The sequence below is a fragment of the Dendrobium catenatum genome, unplaced genomic scaffold (genome assembly GCF_001605985.2).
Source record: "Dendrobium catenatum unplaced genomic scaffold, ASM160598v2 fragScaff_scaffold_970, whole genome shotgun sequence".
Taxonomy (NCBI): Eukaryota; Viridiplantae; Streptophyta; class Magnoliopsida; order Asparagales; family Orchidaceae; genus Dendrobium; species Dendrobium catenatum.
Genome location: NW_021319432.1, coordinates 484109 through 508134, shown reverse-complemented (window position 1 = coordinate 508134; position 24026 = coordinate 484109). Strand labels below are relative to the sequence as shown.

Sequence of the window (24026 nt, the reverse complement as noted above, 5' to 3'; positions counted from 1 at the left end):
GTTTGCTATTTTTTGCACTCTACAGGTTGCGGATAGGAAGTTTCCCTCCTTGTTCCTGCTATTTTGTTCTGTTGACTATCTTCTTTATGTTCTTTCTTTTCCATTATGTTGCTATGTGTCTGAGTTCAATGATTTTGATGTGTTGTATTGGACCATTGGGTGCTTTATCTATTTACCGTGGTTCAACAATGTGGGGCATCTCGGTAGTAGGCACAACAACATTCTAAAATTTTCTTATAGCTGGATTTATTTCTCTGGTTTCGATGTCTCTGTGTTTTTTTTGCTATTGTAGTTGGGGCAGTATTATCTCTACATTGAATCTGAATTTGAATACTCCCATCCTGTATTGTATTGTTTCTTTTAATTTGGGGCATCTGTGGTTTACGCTGGCTGCCTGGAAGGGGGTTGAGTATCATGGGGCTAACTTTACTGCCTGGAATGTTATGCCCGTGTGGGTTTGGTTTTTCGGCTGCAGGTGTTCTAACGGCCTTTATACTAGGGGGTATAAAACAATGGGGGTCTTTTGTAATCCTTGAAGCATGCTCTTAAATCTTCATTCCGCTTTAGATTATTTTTGGTTGCTTTTTTTTTTGCTTTAGTATCCTTGCAGGCCTGTTTTTCAGGTTTTTGGAGCTCCGCACTCGTTTTGTGCAGGGTACGAGTGCTGTTGGAAGGGCTATGCTGAAAGTGATTACTTCATCCCTTTGCTTTTTGTTACTTAGAATGTTACTAGATTATTTTGTAATTTTGATTAGTATGGAACTCCGGCTTTTAGGTTTCTTTTTTATTTTGTTTGTAGCTCTTCGGAGCAGTAGTGAACTAGAGGTCCCTTTAAGGACTGTGTAACTTTTTCCCGATATTAATGCGTAGGCCCGTAGGTGGGTTTTAACAAAAAAAAAAATAATAGAGGAACTACTATAATACTGTGCATCTAATTTGATGGTATAAGAAATAACTAAAATTTAAAAGCTATAAATGGCCTATAAAGTAACTACCAAAAACATGACGTTTTCGCAAGAGTTCATAGTGGTATATTATAAATCGGTGCTATAGAGAGATATAGATAGCGGTTTTATCCGCTGCAAATAAATTAGCAGGTGCTTAAACTGATGTAGTTGATTCTAAAAAGTGCTACAAAAGCTTGATTTATCAGTAGTAAGTACCCCTAAAATCAGTCAAGAAAAACAAAATATATATTTAAATAAACTCATTTGTGTTTCCATCTATTAAAAAAAACGAATAATTGATAGAGTTTCATAGAAAAATAACCCAAAACAAATTCATAATTTGTATGAAAAATTATGAGCCGAAATATCTAAGTAATTTTTGATCAAACATATCTAAATAAAATTATTTAATTTATTTTGAAACGAACAAATTATAAACTTTATATGCACAAAACTTAAATGAATGTACACAAACAATTAAAAAAAATCTTTCATTTTGAAATAATTATTTCATATAATACAAAAATAAATAAATTGTATAAATGAGGAATATATTTTTAATCTCAAGATATCTTATAAAAAATGTTAATAAACTATTCAAAATTTAGACTTTGTTTGGGACAGTTTTATTATTGTTTTCTAAAATAATTTTTTAATTCAAAAAACTTTTATATTAAAAAAAAAAAAAAAGACAAGCCCTAATCTTTTGTTGAAACAGTTTTCCATTCATTGGAAGACTGTGGCTCTGTGGTTAATTACAATATACTCACGTACGTCTCTGTATTTGAAGATCGCCACAAGTTGAATACTTGCAATTGTGTATTACGTCAATGCTGTGTCTATTTCAGAAGCTTTTTTTTTCTCTATTATTATTTTTTCTTACGTACAGATGGAGCTATGATTTGCTTTGCACTTTTCTTATGATAGAACAAATTTTGGACATAAAAATGTCCGTTGCCCATATCTGATTAGTTCAAATTTTGTTAAGCTGAAAGAATCAGCAAGACCCAGTGAATATCTTTTTGGGACATTTAGGCTAAATAAGCCAAACGCACACACACAACGTATATATAAGCTTTGAATTCAAAGATTCATTGATCGATAACCAAAGCTCCAAACTAACAGATCTAAGATGAGTTGTGTGACCTTGTGAATATCCATATATCATCACGGTAGACAAGATATCAGGTTGTAGCCTATTTTGATCTATTGATTTGAGTCCTTTAGCTTTAATGTTCGTTAAGTAAAATGAATTCGAGGCTTAGGCTTTGTTTATGACTGCAATCAAAGCTTTAGTTTGATCACTATTTTTTCGTTGCTTTTAAAAAAAATTGTGCCGAGAAGCTATTTTCAACGATACGGTATCTTTCAAAAAAACTATTTTATTTACAACAATTTTATAAATATATATAGGTGTGTGGGTAATTTTGAAATTAAATTTGGTAAAAATTTTAAATTGAAAAGGCTATAAATCAAGAGTGGAGAAAATAAAGATTGTTAAATTTCTCATAAATATTTATATTTAAGGGTTTGTTTGAGATCGTTGTAATATTTTATAAAGGTGATAGTAAAGCACCTGTGGGGAAATGGGGAAAATCATTTTATTGAAAAATTGTTATAAAAAATTAGCTACTTAGCACAAAAAATATTTAAAATAAGTTAAAAAACAGTATCTAAATAGAAGCTATGATTACAGTTTGAAAAACAAAGTAAGGCTTCATTTGAGACAGCTTTCTTACTGCTCCTTAAAGTAATTTTCTTAATTTTTGAACTAAAAAGTTACTTTAAGAAACAGTAAGAAAGCCGTCCCAAACGAAGCCTAAGTAACAAGAAAGTTGTTATGAACATACTCTTAGGTGTAAGAGAAATTATCAGAAATGAACGAGTTTCTTAAATTTATGCTTCTTTTTCTTATATACCAAATAAATATCCTAACGCTAGCCATTTGTTAGTTTTCAAAAAAAAAAAAAAAAACTCTAGCCATTTGTTTACCCCTGGCCGGCTGGCGTTGTATATATATATGACTAAGCTTACGAGATCCATCAGCAATGTGAAACAAGATCATTTGGGTTGCAGAAGCTGTAGAGTAATCTTTAAGAGATTCATGGGAGGGACTTCAGTTGTTTTACCTTCAGATGATCTTTCACTGGAGGAAGACGTAGAAAAGCATTTACCAGATGGGTGGCTTCGTATGTATTATTTTTCTCACTTTTTTGCATTTTTTATTATTTTTTTCAAGGTATATATGCAGTATTTATAATTTTTATAGATTTTTTTAAGTTCTTTTTCAACCCAAATGTTATAAAAGTAAATGGGGAGACGCAGATTTCGTTTGGGACAGCTTCCTAATTGTTTTCTAAAAAAAATTTCTAATACAAAAATTTCTTAAACTATAAAATTTTCTACAAGAAAGCTGCTTTAGAAATAAAATCGTCTCAAATGCAGACATAAAAAACAGTAAGAACATGCAAACCAGAATTTAGTTACCTTAGGATGTTTATCAATGGAACTTTTATGTTAGAATTCTTAATGATAAAATGGATGAAATCATTTTGCAGTTGAAAAGAATGACCACCCCATAGAAGAAGTGAGGCTTACAGTTGATCCATCAGACAATCCAAGTCTCCCAGTTTTAACTATTCGAACATGGTTACTTGGGGCAATCTCTTGCGTCTTGCTCTCTTTCGTCAACATGTTCTTCGCATACAGAACAAACCCATTGGCCATCGGTTCAATTTGTGCCCAAATAATCACACTACCCATTGGAAGATTTCTAGCAAATACTCTTCCCAAGAAAGATATAAAGGTTCCATTCTTCAATTGGTCTTTCTCGCTCAATCCTGGACCATTTTCAATGAAGGAGCACTGCCTCATAACCATTTTCGCTGGCGCCGGAGCAGGCGGTATCTATGCTATTCACATTGTAACAATTGTTAAGGCTTTCTACCATAGAGATATCCATCCAATGACAGGCTTTCTATTAGCACAAACAACGCAGGTGAGACTATCTAAAATATAAATACAAGGCGCACCTTTTGGAGAGATTATTCTGTGTGGAATTCGAACACGTTCGGATTCCGCACAGAATACTTTTCCTACCTTTTGACACTTATGATATACTTTTTTTTGTAGTTGCTTGGTTATGGTTGGGCAGGAATCTACAAAAAATACTTAGTTGAATCTCCGTATATGTGGTGGCCTTCCAACCTTGTTCAAGTCTCCCTCTTCAAGTAATGGATCATATCACATATGAAATATAATTCTGTCTTAGATAAATAAAAATAACATTTAAGCTAATTCCTTTTCATTTTTCAGAGCAATACATCAAAAGGAGAAGAGAAAGAAGGGAGGCCAAACAAAATTTCAATTTTTCTTGCTTGTCTTCATCTCAAGCTTTGCATATTATGCAATACCTGGGTTCATCTTTCCAACTCTCTCATGCATCTCAGTGCTTTGCTTGATTTTTAAGAAATCTGTAACTGTTCATCAGGTTGGATCTGGATTGAGAGGACTAGGTGTGGGTTCCTTTGGCCTTGATTGGTCAGTTGTGGCTAGTTTTTTAGGTAGTCCATTGGCCACACCTGCAACAGCAATCTTTAACATAATGATCAGCTTTATATTGGCAATTTATGTCATCCTACCAATTGGATATTGGACCAATACTTACAATGCTAAACGCTTCCCGATTATGTCTTCGCATGTCTTCGACTATACTGGTCGAAGCTACAACACGTCGCGGATCATAAATGAGAGGACCTTCACTTTAAATGTTCAAGAACAAGATAACTACAGCAAGATTAATTTGAGTATTATGTTTGTTTTAACATATGGCTTGGGATTCGCTAGCCTAACAGCTTCCATTATGCATGTTGCTCTACATCATGGAAGGTATGAAAATTTATAAAAAAGAAAAATCTTAATCATTTTCCTTCTTCACAATTCTTAATCTAATTTATTATTTTAAATTACTAGGGACATTTGGACGATGTGGAGAAATAGCAAAGAATATGCAAAGGAAAAGGTAGAAGATGTTCATACAAGACTGATGAGGAATTATGAATCTGTACCTGAGTGGTGGTTCTATCTCCTCTTAGCTATAGTTATTCCATTATCCATATTCACTTGTGTTGGATTTGATAAACAACTACAACTTCCATGGTGGGGAGTATTATTGGCATGTGCAATGGCCCTATTCTTCACATTACCAATTGGTGTGATTGTGGCAACTACAAATCAGGTCTGATTTAACTCATGGACTTATACATTAAAGATCTAATAATGTTGTAAATTCTAGAACGTAAGCTTATCAATCATAATATATTTTGATTAAAGTATATTACATAGGTTGGCACCAAGGTCTTGCAAAAAGTTACAACATATTACTTATTTTTCTCTTCCCTAATTATATTGCAGGGACCTGCACTAAATGTCATTACAGAGTACATGATAGGTTTGTTGTTACCAGGAAAACCTCTAGCGAATGTGACATTCAAAACATATGGCACTATTAGCATGGCTCAAGCACTCACACTTCTAAGTGATCTAAATCTTGGGCATTACATGAAGATCCCTCCTAAGTCAATGTTTATCACACAGTTAACAGGAACAATAATAGCATCTATGGTTTACTTTGCAACCGCATGGATGCTTCTTGAGAATGTGCAGAACATATGCGATCCAAAAAATCTGCCTCCAGATAGTCCATGGACTTGCCCTGGCGATGATGTTTTCTACAATGCATCAATTATTTGGGGTCTAGTTGGCCCCAAGAGAATGTTTGGCAAATTGGGGAACTACTCAGCTTTGAACTTATTCTTCCTTATAGGATTCTTATTGCCCATCCCCTTCTGGTTCCTTAGCAAGGCCTTTCCTGATAACAAGTTGCTGAAATACATCCATATTCCACTAATTATATCAGGTGCAGGTGGCATTCCTCCAGCGCACACAGTGAATTATATAATGTGGGGAATAGTTGGTATTTTCTTCAATCATTATATTTACAAAAACTACAAGAAATGGTGGGCAAACCATACTTATGTCATGTCAGCTGCATTAGATGCTGGAGTGGCTTTTATGGGAGTTCTTTTATTTGCAGCTTTACAGGCGCATGGAATTGGTGGGATAGAATGGTGGGGAGGTGTTGCAGGAGACTATTGTGAATTTGCTAGTTGCCCTACAGCTCCTGGAGTGATAGCTCCTGGTTGCCCAGTTCACTAGTGAGTTTATTAATCACAATTTAAAAAAAAATTCAATGTTGTTTAGACGATGTCAAGATGTATTAAATTTTATAGAGTAGTAGCCTTAGTTTCTCCATGCCATGTGGGTGGAGTTTTTATTTGCTTCTTGTTTTGAGGGAGAGAGAGGAAGAGAAAGAGAGAGATTTTGGCTTCAAATGCACTTTGTTGAAATAAATGCCATATGCTGGAATAAATTATTATCCAAATCTTCCTAATATAGTTATTCCTCATATCTTAGTTTATATAATATATTTTTATTATATTCATTTATATTTAATTTAATTTTTATCAAAAAAATTTAGTAATTATGTTCTTTTATCTCAAATTAAAATTTCTCTAAATGACTAATTAAGTTTTAATTGAGTAAGGATCATATCCAAACAATAAAATTGTATTCTTTCTTCTATTGGGAGTTCAATGTCTTTCTAAAGCAACATTCTAATAAAAAAAAATTTGAATTAAAAATTTTTGTTCTAAGAAGTCACTTTATCACTTTATAAAGCAGAAGAAAAGATGTCCCATACAAAGTCTTAGTTTAATTGGTACTTAATATCACATTAAATGATTATTTTGTTAAGGAGTGCTTTGGTACTTTGACATTAATGATGATGCACTTTATCCTGTTAGAGCATTATAGACTTAGCTCTTTTATCATCCATTGGCTCATCTTTATATGTTACTATATTCTTGACATGAAAAATCTATTTTCTATTTCTCAAATAAAAAATGAAGGCTATTTTGCATTATTTGAGTTTAGTAAAGTAAGAACTTTTTGTTAATGCTCTTTTCTAAGGTGAAGAGTGAATAATTAAGCTTTATGTTCTATCTAATGAAATTTCTTATATTAATAGATCTTTAAGTTTGACATTTTAGATTTATGGTATACAAGATGGCAACGTGACAATTAAGATAGGCTTAGTGAGATGCAATACAATAATCTATTTGATTGTGTTCTTCAACTAAAGGTGTTTCTAGGATTTTCTCGTGGGTCTTTGCAGTAACGAGATTGAGCAAAATGGTTATAAATATCCTCAAAAATCAACAACGAGATTGAACAAAATGGTATACAACGAGATTGAGCTCGTTATTTCTTAGGTCCTTAGCTTCATAGTAATTAGCATATAGTTATTAGGATTTTCACCTCAAAGCTTTCTTTTGGTCCTGAAATTCATTCAACAATAAAGCTCTTGGCTTGAGAACCGTACCACTCAACAATAATTTAGATCCTCTCAAAAATCCCATGTCAACTTTCATATCACCTCATATGAATCAAGCTATAGGAGAGGCATCACCTCATATCCTCTCTTCTAAGCTAAACACATTTTATTGGACAGCACTTGTCAATTTTTGTCAATTTTGTGATGCACCTTGATGCCTTAGCTGGTTGTCATGATTTTTTTTCACCAAGTTTTTTAATCTATATTTAGCTAGTCATTTTAACATAATAGTTGAGGGACTAGAGGTAAAACTTCTTGTACTTCTTCCATCATAGAAAGGTTGAATAAGTTGAGATTTTGATTATTCATCATAGACTATGCCATTGTTTGTTAAAGTTAGCTTTCTTAATACTTTTAAAAGCAGCTTTCTGGTTAAAAAGATTCTAATTCATGAAATTTTTGTACTAAAAAACTACTTTAGAAAACAATAAAAAAGTCATCCCAAATGAAGCCTATATTTCGAAGTAAGAGAGCATATCCATCGTGTAGTTGTTTTCCGTTACTTTCTTCAAGACTATAAATGAGTACTACCGCATTGGTTTAATATAAAACTCCTTATCTTTCAATCTCTCATATTAATATAGAAATACATGAGTTATCTTTCAATATTTTTCTTTCCTTGATGCTAAACATACAAACTCTTACAATTGTTATGTCTTCTTAGGATGTGTTGCTATCTCAGAGTGAAACTTTTTGATCTTCATTGAAAGTTCTTTTTTTTTTCCTCTTCAAAGACCATAATTTAGTTCCTAGGGTTATTTATTGCTTATAGCAAGAACTCCAAATAAAATAGTTTTTGAGCTATGTGCCTAAAGCTTGGTCCATTGAATTATGGAGTACTCTATTAAAAACAAATTTGCTAGATAGATGGTTGTTGAAAAAAAAGAGGTGATAATATGATGGTGCTATGTTTATGAGAGATTTCAGAATAGTAACAATAAAAAAGATATAGGTTTTGTTTGGGATGGCTTCCTTACTACATCTTAAAGCAGATTTTTAGTAAAAAAATTCAATTTTTATACTAGAAAGCATCTTTAAGAAGCAGTAAGAAAGCCGTCCCAAATATAGCCATGGTGAGATAGCACTAACAAGTTTTATCTCCTTATAATGCACACGAAAAGTAATTTTATTAATTTTAAATTTTAAAATTAAAACTAATAGATCAAGATCGATAAGCTTTCCATAAGGATTGATATTTATTCTCCGAGAGTTACTCTCCATTAGGAAAACATGCTCGTGCTATTATTTGTTTTTGGTAAACATTAATGAATAAACTATAATTCAAAAATAATTTTCTTAATAAGATAGTCAACGATTCAAAATAAATTAATCCATAAGATATATGTTGAATTACTATAAACAAGCAAACTAACTATCTCTCCACATGAAAAATCCTATAAGATGATGAATAAATCACCAAAAGTCAATTAGAGTGAAGGGGCTCAAAAAGGTTGCAGGAATAAATAATGAAACAACGAAAGGTAGCAACAATCTAGTCATGATTCATGGATCAATCACCATAAATTATAAACTCAATATCAATTAATCCTTAAGTTAGTCGACTTGACCTGATCGTGAGATATCGTGCCATTAACTATGAATTATGTCATATAAAGGAAATCATGAACTCAAGTTATAGAAAGAAAATACAATGTCTATAAACACTCAGCATTAAGAGACCAATATTTCTTCTCAACCATCACTAAATGTTTATGAACAACAATCAATAATTATCTTACTAGTTGTCCGGTCTCCTTATGAGGATCAAGCTATTGATCATTATTGAATGATATTGTAAATACTTTATAACTCTTTTTATCAACATAATATATATTCCATAATTTATGTCTACCAATAGGATTTAGGGTTTATAATATTATCAATGGTTTATAAGCATGGTTGGTGAAAAAAAAAAAAAGCATGGTTGGTGGCCTAATCTTATGTACTTCTCCAAGCGTGTATTATTTGCCGGAAGAATAAACCAAAATTTTTTTTGCCCTTATCCTGATAAAATTGTTCACTCGTCGCGTTTCTTCAACTCCACAAGCGCCGACTCCCTCTTATTCTCTCTCTCTCTCTCTCAGGTCCTTCCGACCGTCAATGGCAGCTTGCTCTGCTAAAAGCCTAGTACCGCTTAGCTGTACAAGCTCTGCTCCTCGGTAATTCTCATACACTTATTCTTCTTCCCGAAGCTTCAGTTTTCTCTAAATCGTCGATTTTAGGCTTTTTTTTTGCTTCTGATGATAGATGCCAATGGCTATTCAGATAAATTATTATTTCAATTTCAGCAATGGCTTTGTTGTGATCATTTTATTTTCTTACGGCGATTCATGTCTATTAGAGAGGGTGGGGCTGTTAATTCTGTCTTAAACTTAAAATCTTGCTGGATAATAACTTGAATTTTAAGTTACATGAAATCAAAATTTAGTTGCAATGATTCGAAGATAGTTGGTCCGAAATTCGTTTAATTGAATTCAAAATTGACTGATGTATAGATTTATGTTAATAAGGTATTGACTCAAAATTTTAATTGTATTGATATATCTCCAAAAAAATTCAATGCATTATTTTATAATTAAATATCATACTAAAATCTAGGACTATCCCAGCCACGATCTCGACAAATTTATAGTCAAATTGAACGTCTCGATAAGGTGAATTCAACAATACTAATGTTGTTCATATTTGAGTCCGAATGAGCCTAAATTAAGGGCATGAAGCATAGTAAGAAATTTCCGGATTTCAGTTGAATGATCAAATGACTTCTAAATTTTATATGTTTATAATCAAATCAAGCAGTTGATAAGATGAATCCAACGAACCCATAATCGTTTAATTTGGAATACTTAAAGGCACTCAAATATTGAATAAATAATATATGATTAATAGAGTTAATATGGACCGTCTAATTGAGTGTTATGAAATTTTGGATGAATCTACTAAAATATCACTCTCAATATACTATAAATAGACCTCTAAACTTGAATTTGGAGAAAACATAGAGATCTAAAGAACTTTATAGCTCTGCCAAACGTGCAATGTTAACGATTGTTGCCGTTGTCCGACTTCCCTCATATGACGATCGTCATCATTTGCCTATCTCCTTCTGACCACTGTCATCTGAATATCATAATTCATTCCTCATTATCCAATTTCCATCATCGAATCATATTCATCTGACTGTCGATGCCTGATAATTATCTCTTCCAACTACCTTCATCCCAGATTTCCATCGTCTGACCTCATGATCCGAATTGTGTTGCTTAATTGATATCATTCATCTGTTGTGATCATCACCTCACTTATTATCCCATAATCTCTTATATAATGATAAGAGACCAAGCAAGTGCTCCTACTTTTTTAATCCCATTTTCTCCAATTGTGGAGAAGATCAGAATTCTATAATTTTAAGTAGATAATAGATTTTTTCAACTTAGTGAAGCCCAATATTTATTTTCACTTTCTTGATTTTTTACGTAAAAACTGAAGTATCTTCTACATTTTTCCTTTTATCTATATGTGTGTTGGAACTTCGTACAAAGTTAAATACGCAAAGCACTCACTCAATTGCTATATGAATTTTCTAGCACATAACAACTATTTTATTAAATTAATAGACACAAGTTTAATTAGCCTGAAAGTTAACTCAAAATTAATCCTTTTTACTTGAACTTGGCTCAAAAGAAATTGAAACCTTCGATTTTGAGTTGAGCTGCTTTGTGCAAACTTGATTATAGTTGATTCAAGCCTAGCCTATTAATTGTATAGAATATCTTCTAATCTCTTTACTGAGAATACACTCACATATTTGGATCATTTCTGTTGAAGTTATGTTGTCTTACACTTAATCATTTTGTTATGGTATACATCTACATTTGTATTTGGAGTCATGATTTGACGATAGGCTAATGATAACTACTGGAAAGAAAAGTTTATGAAAGGACTTTGTTGACCTTTGTACCTCATATCCTGCCAAAAACCTTCGCAAATCCTGCTCGAAATCCCTCGAATTCAACTGAAATTCTTGCATCGACACCGAACTATCCCATTCTCATATTTCCTGCGTATGGACCATGCTCGTCTCGATCAAGAAGCCTTCATTTGCGTTGATAAAAGGAGCAAAGAAGGAAGATCTCCACTCGCTTCTTCTTGCACACAATACTGCCCTCTCGCTCATGCTCTCGCTCCCTTCTCTCTATTTGAGCCCCTGATTGCCTTTGCCTCCACGCATAAAAATCTGGCTGAACTCCATCTTCCCTCCTCCAACACCACCTGCAGGCTGCAGCCCCCATTCACATACCTAGCCGAATCTCCTCTACCCTTCGACCCACTTGCTCACATCCGGCCCGACCCTCCGTTCACATCCAGATCCAACCCAGTCGTAACCAAGCCTAGTCCCAACTTCTAACAACCACTATAACTCACAATAAGCATCCAGTCCCTCCTCTTCCACTCGACACCAACACCAGATCGAATGATTCTGACGAGGTGGGTAGGCACTATACACGCTTTTCTTTAGTGTGGCGGGGACAACTTTAAGTACCAGTGTACATGCCTCAGTGCATGCGGGGAAAGAACTACTCATTTTCAAATAGATACCCTTGAAGACCCATATATGCCTTTCTTGTCCATGGTGGGATTGAAGATCACGGCCGTGGTGTCGCTAGACACCTACCGTACATGTTTTTTTTCTAGCATGACAGGAAGGCCCAACTCCCAAGATTTCCCCTAAACAAGGGAGACACTGGGAGGTTGCTGGATTTCTTAGTGAACAGGGGACTTAAATGAACAACTGGGGATTGAACTTGCAGATTATTGAACTACAAAGAACTTGACTCGAACAAATTAGCAGGGAATCGAAACTCAAATTAGAAAAAAAATGCACAATAACATTAAAATATAAATGTTAATTAATGGTCCTGGTCATTCAAATAAAAATCAATGAATAAATAGAGGACTCGTGATGGATAAGGTTCTAGGCGTAATCAACTTGCAAGCAACATCAGTCAAATACAAATGAACCAAAATAAAACTTGTAATGACCATTAACGAGCAAATAGAAGACTCAGTGTATGCAAAGAACAATGAACACACAAATGGGAGGCAAGATGAATGCAATGAACGTCATAGTGTGTTCATGAACGGAATGTAGAAGGTGCACAACAAATACAGCTCCTATAGTCAATGTTAGTGTTCAATCAAGCACATTAAATCCTTCGAGCGGCAGAAGGATTTAACATGCAATGAATACGGAGATATTATTACAATTAATGTCAATCCACTAGCGAATGAATAAAAGAGCTCCCTGTGGGTAACAACAGTCAACATGCGACAAGTATGACAAGTCTTTTGCACAAACACTGCACGCTGTCTATGAAGAAAGGCAATAAACTTGTAATGCATGAAAATCATAACAAGCAGCAGTGATGATGAATAAGTTGTGAATGTAGTAGTCTCCATATGTTCAAAATTAGCTGATTGGCAAATGAATACACTAATCCACTCGTGATCGACAACAACGGATGGGCTATGAGTATAACAATTTCAATGGGTTTGCAAATCTATGCAGAAGTCTCTCATGAACACAAATCTGGTATGCAAGTAAATGCAACAACTTGCCAATCAATAGGCAGAGGGAAATCAGTAGCGAATGCAACTCACCTGTTAGTTAACATTAATGTGCAAATGAATATGCCAATTCATCTATGGATAATAAAACTCCTTGCAAACACTGACGAATGGACGAGTACAATGAACGCAATCCACCGGCAATCAATATTAGGAGTGTCAATTTTTTACACGACCCGAAAAAATCCGGGTTCTGGTCTACCCGATTAGCAAACGGGTTGGGTTCAGGTTCGAAAATTTGACACGATTTGAGTTACGGGTCGGGTTCGGGTTGACCCGAAAACCCGATAATGACACGAAAATGATTCTGCCCGTTTCTGTTGCTCGGCATGCCCGCCTTGCCTGTGAAATGACCCAACGCATCGAGTCGCAGTCGCTCAGTCTGTCAGCCGTCGAGTCACCAGTTCGCCTCCTTTGAGGCTATCGCCGCTGCAGCACCGCCCCCGCTGTTGCTGCCGCACCGCCGCCACTGCTACTGCCGCACTGGCGCACTGCCAGTTCATGTCGAGACGTTGCCGCACCGAGTTCGCATCGAGTCGCTGTCGCGCCGCTGCTGCTGCACCGTCGCTGCTTCTGCCGCCTCGCCGGAAATGGAAGTAGCGACGGGAGCTCGCTATATCTTCCTCATTTTCTCGCGCGCTTCAACCAAACACGAAAAAATCTGTGTTGGGTTGGGTTAACCCGAATCTGAAGCGGGTCGGGTTTGGGTCCCAAAAATTGACCCATTTGTAAAAATCAGTCGGGTCGAGTTGACCCGAATAGTGCTGGGTCAGTTCCGGGTTCGACCCAAACATGACCCGTGACCCGAAATTGACACCCCTTGTCAATATTGACATGCAGTTGAAATGTAAGCTTTAACATGCTACATGAGCAAATCCACCATTGCAATGTATGGTGAATTCAACTCACCCCACAATCGATGTCAGCGTACAAACGAATATGTTAAGCCATCCACAAGAAGCAACAACAAATATGGTGCAAGGATGAGGGGTCTTTGCGAACAAATAGAAGTCGATATATAAACAAATGTAGCCCACCCAGCAATCAAAATCAATTTGCAAATTAACATGTTAATCTATCTACAAGTGATGATAGTAGATATGTTGCTGGTATAATGGATCCCCTATGAACATTGACATGCGACATATCACTTACAACGAAAGACCAAAAATCACAGCAAGTTCAGGATCACAACAAATGCAAATACCTACGAGCCATTGTAGGAAACACATCACGTGCACAACATATTATCTGCAAGCAAAGGCAGGAAGAACTGTGGAAGAGGCGAACACCTGCTGACAACAGCGATGACAATCAGCAATAGGCAATAGACGCTATGATTCATGTGTAAACAAAAGCAGGGAATCATTAGTAAAATTACGGGCCACTAAAACGCAGTGCCACACCATTGGATTCACAACATACATACAAGTGGACAGAAGGTGTATACCAACTCTAAAATAAAACCCTACATACATGTCAACAGGGGTCATTTGCATAACTGGTTATTCCAAAATGCCTTCTCGTGCATTGAAATATGAATACACACATGAGCCCCAGTGAGCACGTGGTATGCACATACGTGATGTTTGAGGATAACCGTACCCCAAACCGACACAGGTGAACAAGTAGAGTATACTAGGGCGCGTCGAGAAAACCATGTCGAAGGGAATCTGTAGCTTACGAATACGCTCGGTCTCTTAATGAGTTGGGGGTGACGATTTCCTATCCTTTCGTCTCTCCTCTCGCTTTGCTCAAGCTACTTTCAGTCAGGCTATCTCCGGGGATCACGAACGGGAACAGGAGTTTGACTAGTTTTTAGAACGTTTTACTATCTTTCAAAAGAAAGATTTCTAAAGATTACTGCCGCCTAGCTAGTGTTGAAAAGCTAATACCTTCTAAGCTAATGTCGATCTTGGAAAGGTGTGAATTACGGTTAAGGTGGAAGATCGAAAAGAATTCGCTTCGACCACCCTGATAAAGTCGCTCAATTGTATCTTCGTATATATCAGAGGTTTCAGTTTCACACCAGGCACCCAATATGTTAGGCGAAAACCGCGTTCGCGCAGTTTTTCTTTAAGAGACAGAGGCGACTGGTGCAATGCAAGGAGAAGGGAGCTGACTCCGCTTAGAGAGACTGGAGATCGTAGTCTCAATCCTAACCGTTTTTTAAGACTACCAGGTCCTAGATTCCTAACTCCCGAAATTGATCAATTTTTTAAGCTAGAATCCTATAACACCATTTATTGGACCGCGGGAGTCAGGAGAAGGCCATGACTTTCTTGGCCTTACGCGGGTCAAGAAATGAACCTAAGTTCTAATCGATTCTCCTACATGAACGGATAGGAGTCGACGCAGTTCAAACCATCAAATCAATATACGTTTGTGCATCGAGTGTGATATTTATTTTATATATTCATATTAAGTCTTCAAGGCCTATAATAAAGAAAATTCACTAATAAAGACATAAAGCTGACAATGAACCTGATTCTCTGTCAACAAGTTGACGGAGTCGACAAGGTTAAACCGACAAAATAACAATGCCCATAAATACCTCGATGATGGTCATGTTAAATGTTTATCTAAATCAGAAAGGACCCTAAATATTTAAAAATGCCTCCCAAATTCTCAAATGCCCATGAAAACTCAAAATTCTCAAAATATAAGAACCTTAGATATTTAAAATGAAAATAAATCACCAAAATACATGAAGTAAAATATTCATCAACCCTCCGCAATAGTTTGTCGAGGTGGAAAATTTTGAAAATCACTTCAGCGCACAAAGAGCAAATGTCTGGTCGACAATATCTCTAGCATTCTTTCTCAATCATCTCTTGTCAGTAGAATGTGGCACATATCCTATAACCAGTGGTTTCGTCGCCAAATGTCATAACAGGTAAACGGTTATCACCGGAACTCTCTGACTGGGTAGTTTTGCCGCCAAATGACACCATTATATTACTGTCATGGTCAGAGCCCTCATATTCCCAATGACGTTAATTCATTGAGCAATAAATCAATAGGATATAATCGATAGGGAATAAAGCTCTCTGTTAGCTAAGGTGGATTCAAAATTTTTTCCTTAGACGAACATATACCCCAAGTCTACGAGGTACCCTCGAACGACGCAACTCATGGCTACCGACAAAGATCCTTCTGTCAGGTTAGGTCGATTACTTCCTCTGACTAAGAAGACCAGGGATCATGATGGGTCGGGATGACGGAACCATGGGATCTTGATCGGGTTCGTCATCATTCCCCCCACCATCCGCTTTAAGTTTAAGTTGGTGGATTTTTAATTTTAAATATGAAATTTTCAAATACCAAATTATGTTGCTACTATACATCGGATACTCCGTATCTATTTGATGACTAGCCTAATCGAAAGTTCTCTCTTGTTATCGGGAGGGGTAATTAACTATAGGGGCTTGTACCTATAGGAAACCTTAACTTAGATCATGAAGTCCTCGCAAAATGAGGGCAAAATCTCTGGATAGTGACTTATCTACAAACACAATCTGTCTTCTGAAAATTTGCCTCAGAACCTAAACATTAAAACTCTCCTCTGACCCGAAGAAGAGAAAGGGGTTGTGGAGAGGCCGGGGCGCAAATTTTCGGAGCTAAAAAATTAATTATATTATTTTAATTATAAATCAATAATATATAGCTAAAAATTTAATTATATTAGTTGATAGCGGTGCAGAAATATATTGTTCATGGAAAAAATATCCCTTAAAAATATTTAAAAAATGCCGCTATGAGTTTAGCCTTTGCTAGTGGGAACAAAATGATGATTAAATTTAAATTAACTAACACATCGATATCTAAAGAAGGTGCGTGTACACCCTTCGTACTTGTGAAAAATCATTCACATGGCATACAACTGGTATGCTGGCATAATAATACTACTACATATATGTGCTACAATACAACTCAATGTTTTATGTATTCAGATAAGTGTGTAATAGTGGGTAAGTTGGCTCCAGTGTGATCTGGAAATAATAAGTTTGATTCATGGAACAACTTCTATGTAATGCTTGAGTAAGATTGCGTGTTTCAACTCAGATTTTATATTAACTGGAACTTTGGACTCTTTAGTCACTATTTATTCTGCTTGTAATTTATGAAAAACCTTACGTATAGTCGCATACAAAGGTTGTAACTCTAAAAACATTGTTAACCATCTCCAAATGTGCAGTACTTAATTTTTGGGTCCAAAGCCAATAAGTTATCGTCATAGCTTTTCCTCCGAATGCAAACTTGTATCTACATCTAGGGGCTTCGTCAAATTTTCTAATATATATATATCTACTTTTAAATAAATAGTTGAGTATTAATGTTTTTTTTAGAAATTTTAAGTGAGATTAATGGTTAAAAATGTCCCTAGTTTTTCAAGTAATTACCATGTTAGTTATTGGTCGGACCAGAAAATTTTCAGTGCTAGAAGAATGAAAAAAATGAATGTCTTGCAAAACTTGCTGACATTAAAATCTTGATTCTCCTCTCAGCTCTGTTAAGTGATAAAAATTTTGCTGAGAGATTCAAAATTGAAACTATATATAATTTTCATAAGACAAATTATACGTATTTGGGGTATCATTCTGGTTATGTCTTTTTATCTGTTGGAAGCATGTTGCCGTGGATGTTAGGGGGGGTTGGGATTGCACTTTGTTTATATTTTGTATGAACGCAGTTTTCCATTTGAACAACAGGATTATGCTATGGAACGAACATGCTGTTAACACTTTTCCTCCTTACAGTTTACAGTGCAAAGCAAATAAAATTATCTTGGATGGCTTACATGGAGGATGTTCTGCTGTAACAAACTGTAGAAAATCAAGAAGGTCGTTTCTTTGGAAATCTGTATGCCTAGGTGCTGTCGTTCTGCATACAAATCCTAGCTTTTCAGTGTCATTGTTGGAGATGAAGGAGCCTGAGATGATCAGGTAATCTTACATTAATTGCTAAATCAAAATAGACAAGATGACGGATGATAAATGATGCACTTAGCAACTGATGTGATAGTGTTTAGGAGATGAAACTTTGATATTATCTATAGATATAAGGTCTATGATAAGAAATACTTGAGTTCGCAAGTAACCCTAAGGGAATACTTTAGTTTGCAAGCAAACCTATCACTAATTGGAGGAAAACAGCGAGAAATAAGCAAAATTTGGGCGAAATCAGCCCAAAACGATAGATTGCAATAAGGGAAGCAAAACAAAACACACAAAAGCAAGATACAAGTGATCCTTAATTCGAGAGGAGGATCGTTCTCTCCCACGCCAAAGAAATTCCAAGAGAAGAACAAAACAAAGCCTGAAAACTAACCCTAGACCAAATCCCCTCATAATACCATTAGTTTCCTAATACAAACCTAATTCAAATCTCTCTCATTTGAAAATTCCCTCTCTCCCCTAGCCGCCCACTCCTCCTTCCCAAAATACCCACGCGGGCCCCACGTCTGGGCGGAATCAAAGGGGGCGGAACCCCTTGTTCCACCTCCTGTAATATCGAGCTGGCCTTTGGGCCGGTTCCTGGGCCGAACCGGCATATCAATACCGTCCTCCCAAAGAATCACCTTGTCCTCAAGGTGAAAACTAGGAAACTGCTGTTTCACCCTCTCGTATGGCTCTCACGTGGCATCGTAGTCCGACAGATTCTTCCACTTGATCAACACTTCTTTTGTTCCCTCTTTTTTCTGACGAACCCCCCATCAACTCTAAGGGTTCCATAATCACCTTTAAATTCTCCGTAAGCGTGGTTAGTAACTTTGAGCTGGCTGTGTAATCTCCAATGGCTCTTCTCAGCTGTGACACATGAAAAACCGGATGAATAGTCGCCGTGGGTGGTAGTTTTAGCCGATATGCTATTGCTCCGATTTTTCCCAATATTTCATAAGGTCCAAAGTATCTTGGAACTAGCTTTTCATTTCTCCTGTTGGCGACTGTCTTCTGTCGGTATGGTCGGAGCTTTAAGAACACTTTATTTCCTGCTTCAAATTGGATGTCCTTCCTATGTCCATCAGCCTATTTCTTCATAATCTGTTGAGCTCTCAGTAGATGTTTCTTCAATTCCTCTAACACTCAATCTCTCTCCTCCAAGTACTCCTCCACTGAAGAAACTGGAGTACTGCTGCTCCCAAAGTGCACCAAGTGAGGGTGGTCTCTTCAACACAACACCTTGAATGGAGTCATTTGTGAAGCTGAGTGAAAAGAGGCGTTGTACCAGTACTCCGCCCAAAACAGCCACTTGGCCCAAAGCTTGGGTGTCTCCGACACAAAACATCTCAAGTAGGTCTCCAAGCTCCTATTGACCACCTCTATTTGGCTATCTATTTGTGGGTGGTAAGCGGTGTTCCTCTTCAGAACTATCCCCTGTAACATGAACAATTCTTTCCAAAAATGACTGAGGAACACCATATCTCTGTCTGACACGATCGCCTTTGGTACGCCATGCAATCTGACCACCTCTCTAATGAAAGTTGAAGCCACTATCACCGCGGTGTAAGGATGTTGGAGGGGGATGAAATGCGCATACTTGCTCAATCTATCCACCACCACTAAGATCATTGTGAAGCCTTCTGAACGGGGCAGCCCATCTATGAAATCCATGAATATCTCCTCCCATACTTGTTCCGGTAGTGCCAACGGCTATAGTAGTTCTCTGGTGACATAGTCAAATATTTGTTCCTCTGACAGATCTCACACCTTGCCACCATCTCCTCTACATCTCTATGCATTCCTTTCTAGTAAAGCTCGGCCACTAGTCTCTTGTAGGTTTTCTGCACTCCTGAATGGCCCCCAACTGCGCTTCTATGAAATTCCTGGAGTAAATTTGGGATGGGGATCGTGGTACGGGGCATCACAAATCTTACCTAGTACAACAGTCTGTCTCCCTTTAATGAGTACCCTAGATGGCTACCCTCCTTTTTCAGCAAATCTGACCTGATCCTTTCCAATTCTTCATCTCTAGCACTTTCTTCCCTGATAGCCTCCCAGTCAAGCATCAAAGGAACGAATAGTGCCAACGTCTGCAGCTCCCCCATACATCTGGACAAAGTGTCCGCCGCCTTGTTCTCCACCCCTGGTCTATACTGAATCTCAAAATCGTACCCTAGCAACTTGGACAAACACCTTTGATGCTCTTCCGTCATCATCCGCTGTTCCAGCAGGTATTTCAGGCTTCGCTGATTTGTTCTGACAATGAAATGTCTCCCAAGCAGGTAGGGCCGCCACTTCTGGATGGACAAGACGATGGTCATTAATTCTCTCTTGTAAACTGATTTCAGTCGAGCTCTAGCAGTCAATACCTGGCTAAAATAAGCAATGAGTCTACAACTCTATATTAGTACTGCACCCAACTCGTACCCGGAAGCATCTGTCTCCATAATGAAGGTCTGAGTGAAATCTGGCAAGGCTAGGACTGGCACCATAGTCATCGCCTTCTTCAAGCTCTCAAATGTTGATATGGCCGCCTCCCCCCATAGGAACCCGTCCTTCTTCAACTGTTCAGTGAGTGGCCATGCTATGAAGTTGTACCCCTTCACGAACCTCTTGTAGTAACCCGTCAGTCCTAGGAATTCCCTCAATTCTTTCAGATTTTTTGGCACTGGCCACCTTATCATTGATTCAATTTTGGACTGATCTGCTGCACTCCCTCTTTTGACACCACATGGCCCAAGTACTCTACACTGGCTTATGCAAAGCAGCATTTCTTCAAATTAGCCCTCAGTTGGTGCTCCTGCAGTACCTCTAACACCTTCTTCAAATGCTCCCAGTGCTCCTCTTCTGTCCTGTTGTAGACCAGGATGTCGTCAAAGAATATCAGTACAAATCGTCTAATATAAGGTTTGAAAATCTTATTCATAAGGGCCTGGAAAGTAGCTGGAGTATTGGTGGAGGCCAAATGGCATTACCAGGAACTCATAAAGTTCTTCATGACTTCTAAAGGCCGTTTTGGGTACATCCTCGTTCTTCATTCGAATCTGATGGTAACCTGATTTCAAGTCTATCTTGCTGAAGATCACGGTCCCACTCAATTTATCTTGCAGCTCGTCAATGACTGGTATAGGAAATTTGTCAGGTACAATTTTCTTGTTGAGTGCTCTGTAGTCCACGCAAAAACGTCAGATGCCATCCTTCTTTTTCACCAACAGAACAGAGCTAGAAAAAGGACTGATGATGGGTCTGATGATCTCTGCCTCCAGCATATCTCTAATCAACCTTTCTATTTCATCATTCTGGAACTGAGGGTAGCGATAAGGTCGGACACTGATGTGCAACACTCCCTCCTTCAACACGATGACCTGCTCCTGCTCCCTCTACGGTGGCAATTCCTTAGGTGGCTGAAACACCTCTTGGAACTTCTGAATCAACGGCTGAATGGAGAGGGGTATGTCTCATCCCTCCTCCAATCTTGCTCCCTCCAAACTGTGCAACTCCACCAAATACCCTCCGCCTGCCAACTGGATCTCTCACCATCGTTTTAAGAGAAACCCGGGATTTGGAAAGCCCAGCACCCCCTTAATTACTACCTTCCTTCCATCCACCATTAACTCCATCGTGAGTGCTCCCTAATTCACTTTGGTGTCACCCAAAGTTTGCAGCCATTTCATCCTCAGGATGACATCCGTGCTCCCAAGCTCCAGTGAAAGAAAGTCCTCCCTCACCTGTATCCCTTGGATCGTCAATCGCACTCCTCTGCAAATCCCCCGGCCTTTCTCCACCTTTCTCGTGCTCATCATCACCCTGTAACAGTCGGTATCCACCAATCTCACTCCCAGTTGGTCGACAACCTCGGTGGAAATGAAATTGTTAGTAGCCCCAATATCAATCAGCACCACAACCTCTCGGTCCTCTATCTCTCCCTTCACCTTCATAGTGTGATTCGTAGTGAATTCTACCACTGAGTTCAGGGAGACCTCAGCCAGTTCCAATTGTAGCTTCTACTCCATATCCTCCTGTCTCCTCCTCACCTCCCTCCTAAATTTCCTCGTCATCGCAGACGGTGAGAACCTGAAGAGTTCGATCCTTACACCGATGTCTTGGTATGTACTTGTCATCACGTCAGAAGCACAGCCCCTTAGCCCTCTTCTCCTGCATCTCTTTCTCTGTCAGCCGCTTGAAGTTGCCCCTATTTCCTCCTCCTGTCTTCTCCTTGGTAGCCTCTCAATTCCCTCATGTTGCAGGACCTTTAGGTTTGAGATGAGTAGTCTTCATCCTGTACGTTCCCCCAGTGCTGCTACTCCTGGCTCCCTTCTCCAAATTCCTCTGATTTTCCACCAGTTGGGCCAACTTCATGGCCTCCCCCCAAGTCACGAGGCATCAATACCTTCACTGTTGCTCGGATCTCCGCCTTTAACCCTTTCATGAAATTCCCCTCCAACACTGTATCTGAGAGCTCTCCACCTTGCTAGCTAGGTGCTCAAATTGCTCCCGGTAATCTGCTACTGATCCCTCCTTTGTCAAAGCAAAGAACTGCTCATAGAAGTCTCCTCCCCAATCGGTTTGGAAATACTCTATTATGCAATCTTTAAATTCCCTCCAGTTTCTGATCGGCCTCCGTTGGTCTCTCCACTGAAACCATGATAGGGCTTTCCCTTCCAAGCACAATCCCGCTGCTGTCAGTTTCTCCTCCTCCGTCAACCCATTGACGATAAAATACCGCTCTACCTTGTAAATCCATCCATACGCATCTTCTCCTTCGAAGATGGGCATCTTCAACTTCCTCACCTTCTGGTCACCACCATTTCCCTTGATTCTTCCATAAGTTCCCCTTTCCCAAGTGCTCAGTCCACCCCATGTGTCTCGTTCTTCCCTTGCTCTGCCATAGCCCAAACTCCCTTCGAAATCTCCCCTTCTGTCTTCAAAATCAGCACCATGGCGACCATAGTATCCCTCCTGGCGTTCCCCATATCCTCCTCTTTCTTCCCTCTGGATAGGCTCCATATGCGGTCTTCTTCCTTCTCCTTCCACGATCTCCACCTCATCTTCCTCTCTACGGATTTTAGAGTTCTTATTTTTCCTTCCATCCCTTTGGCCACTAAAGACGCTGTTTGATTTTCAATCTCCAACATTTTTTTCATCATATCTCGGAGGTCGGCGACTTGTCCCTCCATGGAAGAAATCCTTTCCTCCACCGTCGTTTTGATTTGATTCATCTCCCCTTCAAGTCTTTCCTTCAATGCATCCACTTTTTTGGCCGCCATCAAAACCCGGCTTTTGTAGATTCACAAAAACAGGATTTTGGAGTAAAAAAATAGCAACTTCTTCCTTTTTGGGGTAAGAAACTACTGCTGGAATTCGTTGAAAACAGCCCTCCACCGGTCCCGAGACTTGCTCTGATACCAATTTGATAGGAAATACTTGAGTTCGCAAGTAACCCTAAGGGAATACTTTAGTTTGCAAGCAAACCTATCACTAATTGGAGGAAAACAACAAGAAATAAGCAAAGTCTGGGCGAAATCAGCCCCAAAATGATAGATTGCAATAAGGGAAGCAAAGCAAAACACACAAAAGAAAGATACAAGTGATCCTCAATTCGAGAGGAGGATCGTTCTCTCCCAATCTCTAGACAAGATGCCTAGAGCCCAAGACGCCAAAGAATTTCCAAGAGAAGAACAAAACAAAGCCTGAAAACTAACCCTAAACCAATCCCCCTCATAATACCATTAGTTTCCTAATACAAACCTAATTCAAATCACTCTCATTCAAAAATTTCCTCTCTCCCCTAGCCGCCCACTCCTTCCCAAAATTCCCACGCGGGCCCCACGTCTGGGCGGAATCAAAGGAGGCGGAACCCCTTGTTCCGCCTCCTGTAATACCGGCTCCTGGGCCGGTTCAGGATTAACCTGTGTATCAGTCTATAAATGAAGCTTTCATACTCAATGCACAATATTATGTGCAAGGCCTTTTGCTTCAATGCACAAATGCAAAGTAAAGCTGTGCTTTTCTAAACTGTAGCACTCCTAACTCATTATGTATAAAAACCACATT

At 38.1% G+C, this 24026-nt stretch overlaps 2 protein-coding genes across 2 annotated transcripts in view; both read left to right on the top strand.

The window, feature by feature from the left end:
* The first annotated feature begins 3021 nt into the window (after positions 1-3021).
* On the top strand, positions 3022-6316 carry LOC110111267 (oligopeptide transporter 1-like). Its single transcript, XM_020843053.2, has 6 exons — positions 3022-3136; positions 3506-3945; positions 4080-4177; positions 4263-4835; positions 4920-5184; positions 5361-6316. Exons 1-6 carry the CDS (start codon positions 3052-3054, stop codon positions 6162-6164), a joined length of 2265 nt encoding a protein of 754 aa, XP_020698712.1. The 5' UTR covers positions 3022-3051; the 3' UTR covers positions 6165-6316.
* A 3075-nt stretch (positions 6317-9391) lies between these two features.
* LOC110111260 (peptidyl-prolyl cis-trans isomerase FKBP16-1, chloroplastic) overlaps positions 9392-24026 on the top strand; it is a gene marked incomplete in the record, with an annotated part of 29882 nt that continues 15247 nt past the window's right edge. The window contains 1 exon segment of the mRNA XM_020843040.2: positions 9392-9560. Coding sequence (XP_020698699.2) covers positions 9502-9560 — 59 coding nt within the window.

Excerpts from the sequence above, each read along its gene's own strand:
- LOC110111267 (XM_020843053.2), top strand. The coding sequence starts at position 3,052 with ATGGGAGGGACTTCAGTTGTTTTACCTTCAGATGATCTTTCACTGGAG. Across the intron at positions 3,137-3,505 it reads TTTACCAGATGGGTGGCTTC|TTGAAAAGAATGACCACCCC; the intron begins GTATGTATTATT and ends ATCATTTTGCAG. Across the intron at positions 3,946-4,079 it reads TATTAGCACAAACAACGCAG|TTGCTTGGTTATGGTTGGGC; the intron begins GTGAGACTATCT and ends TTTTTTTTGTAG.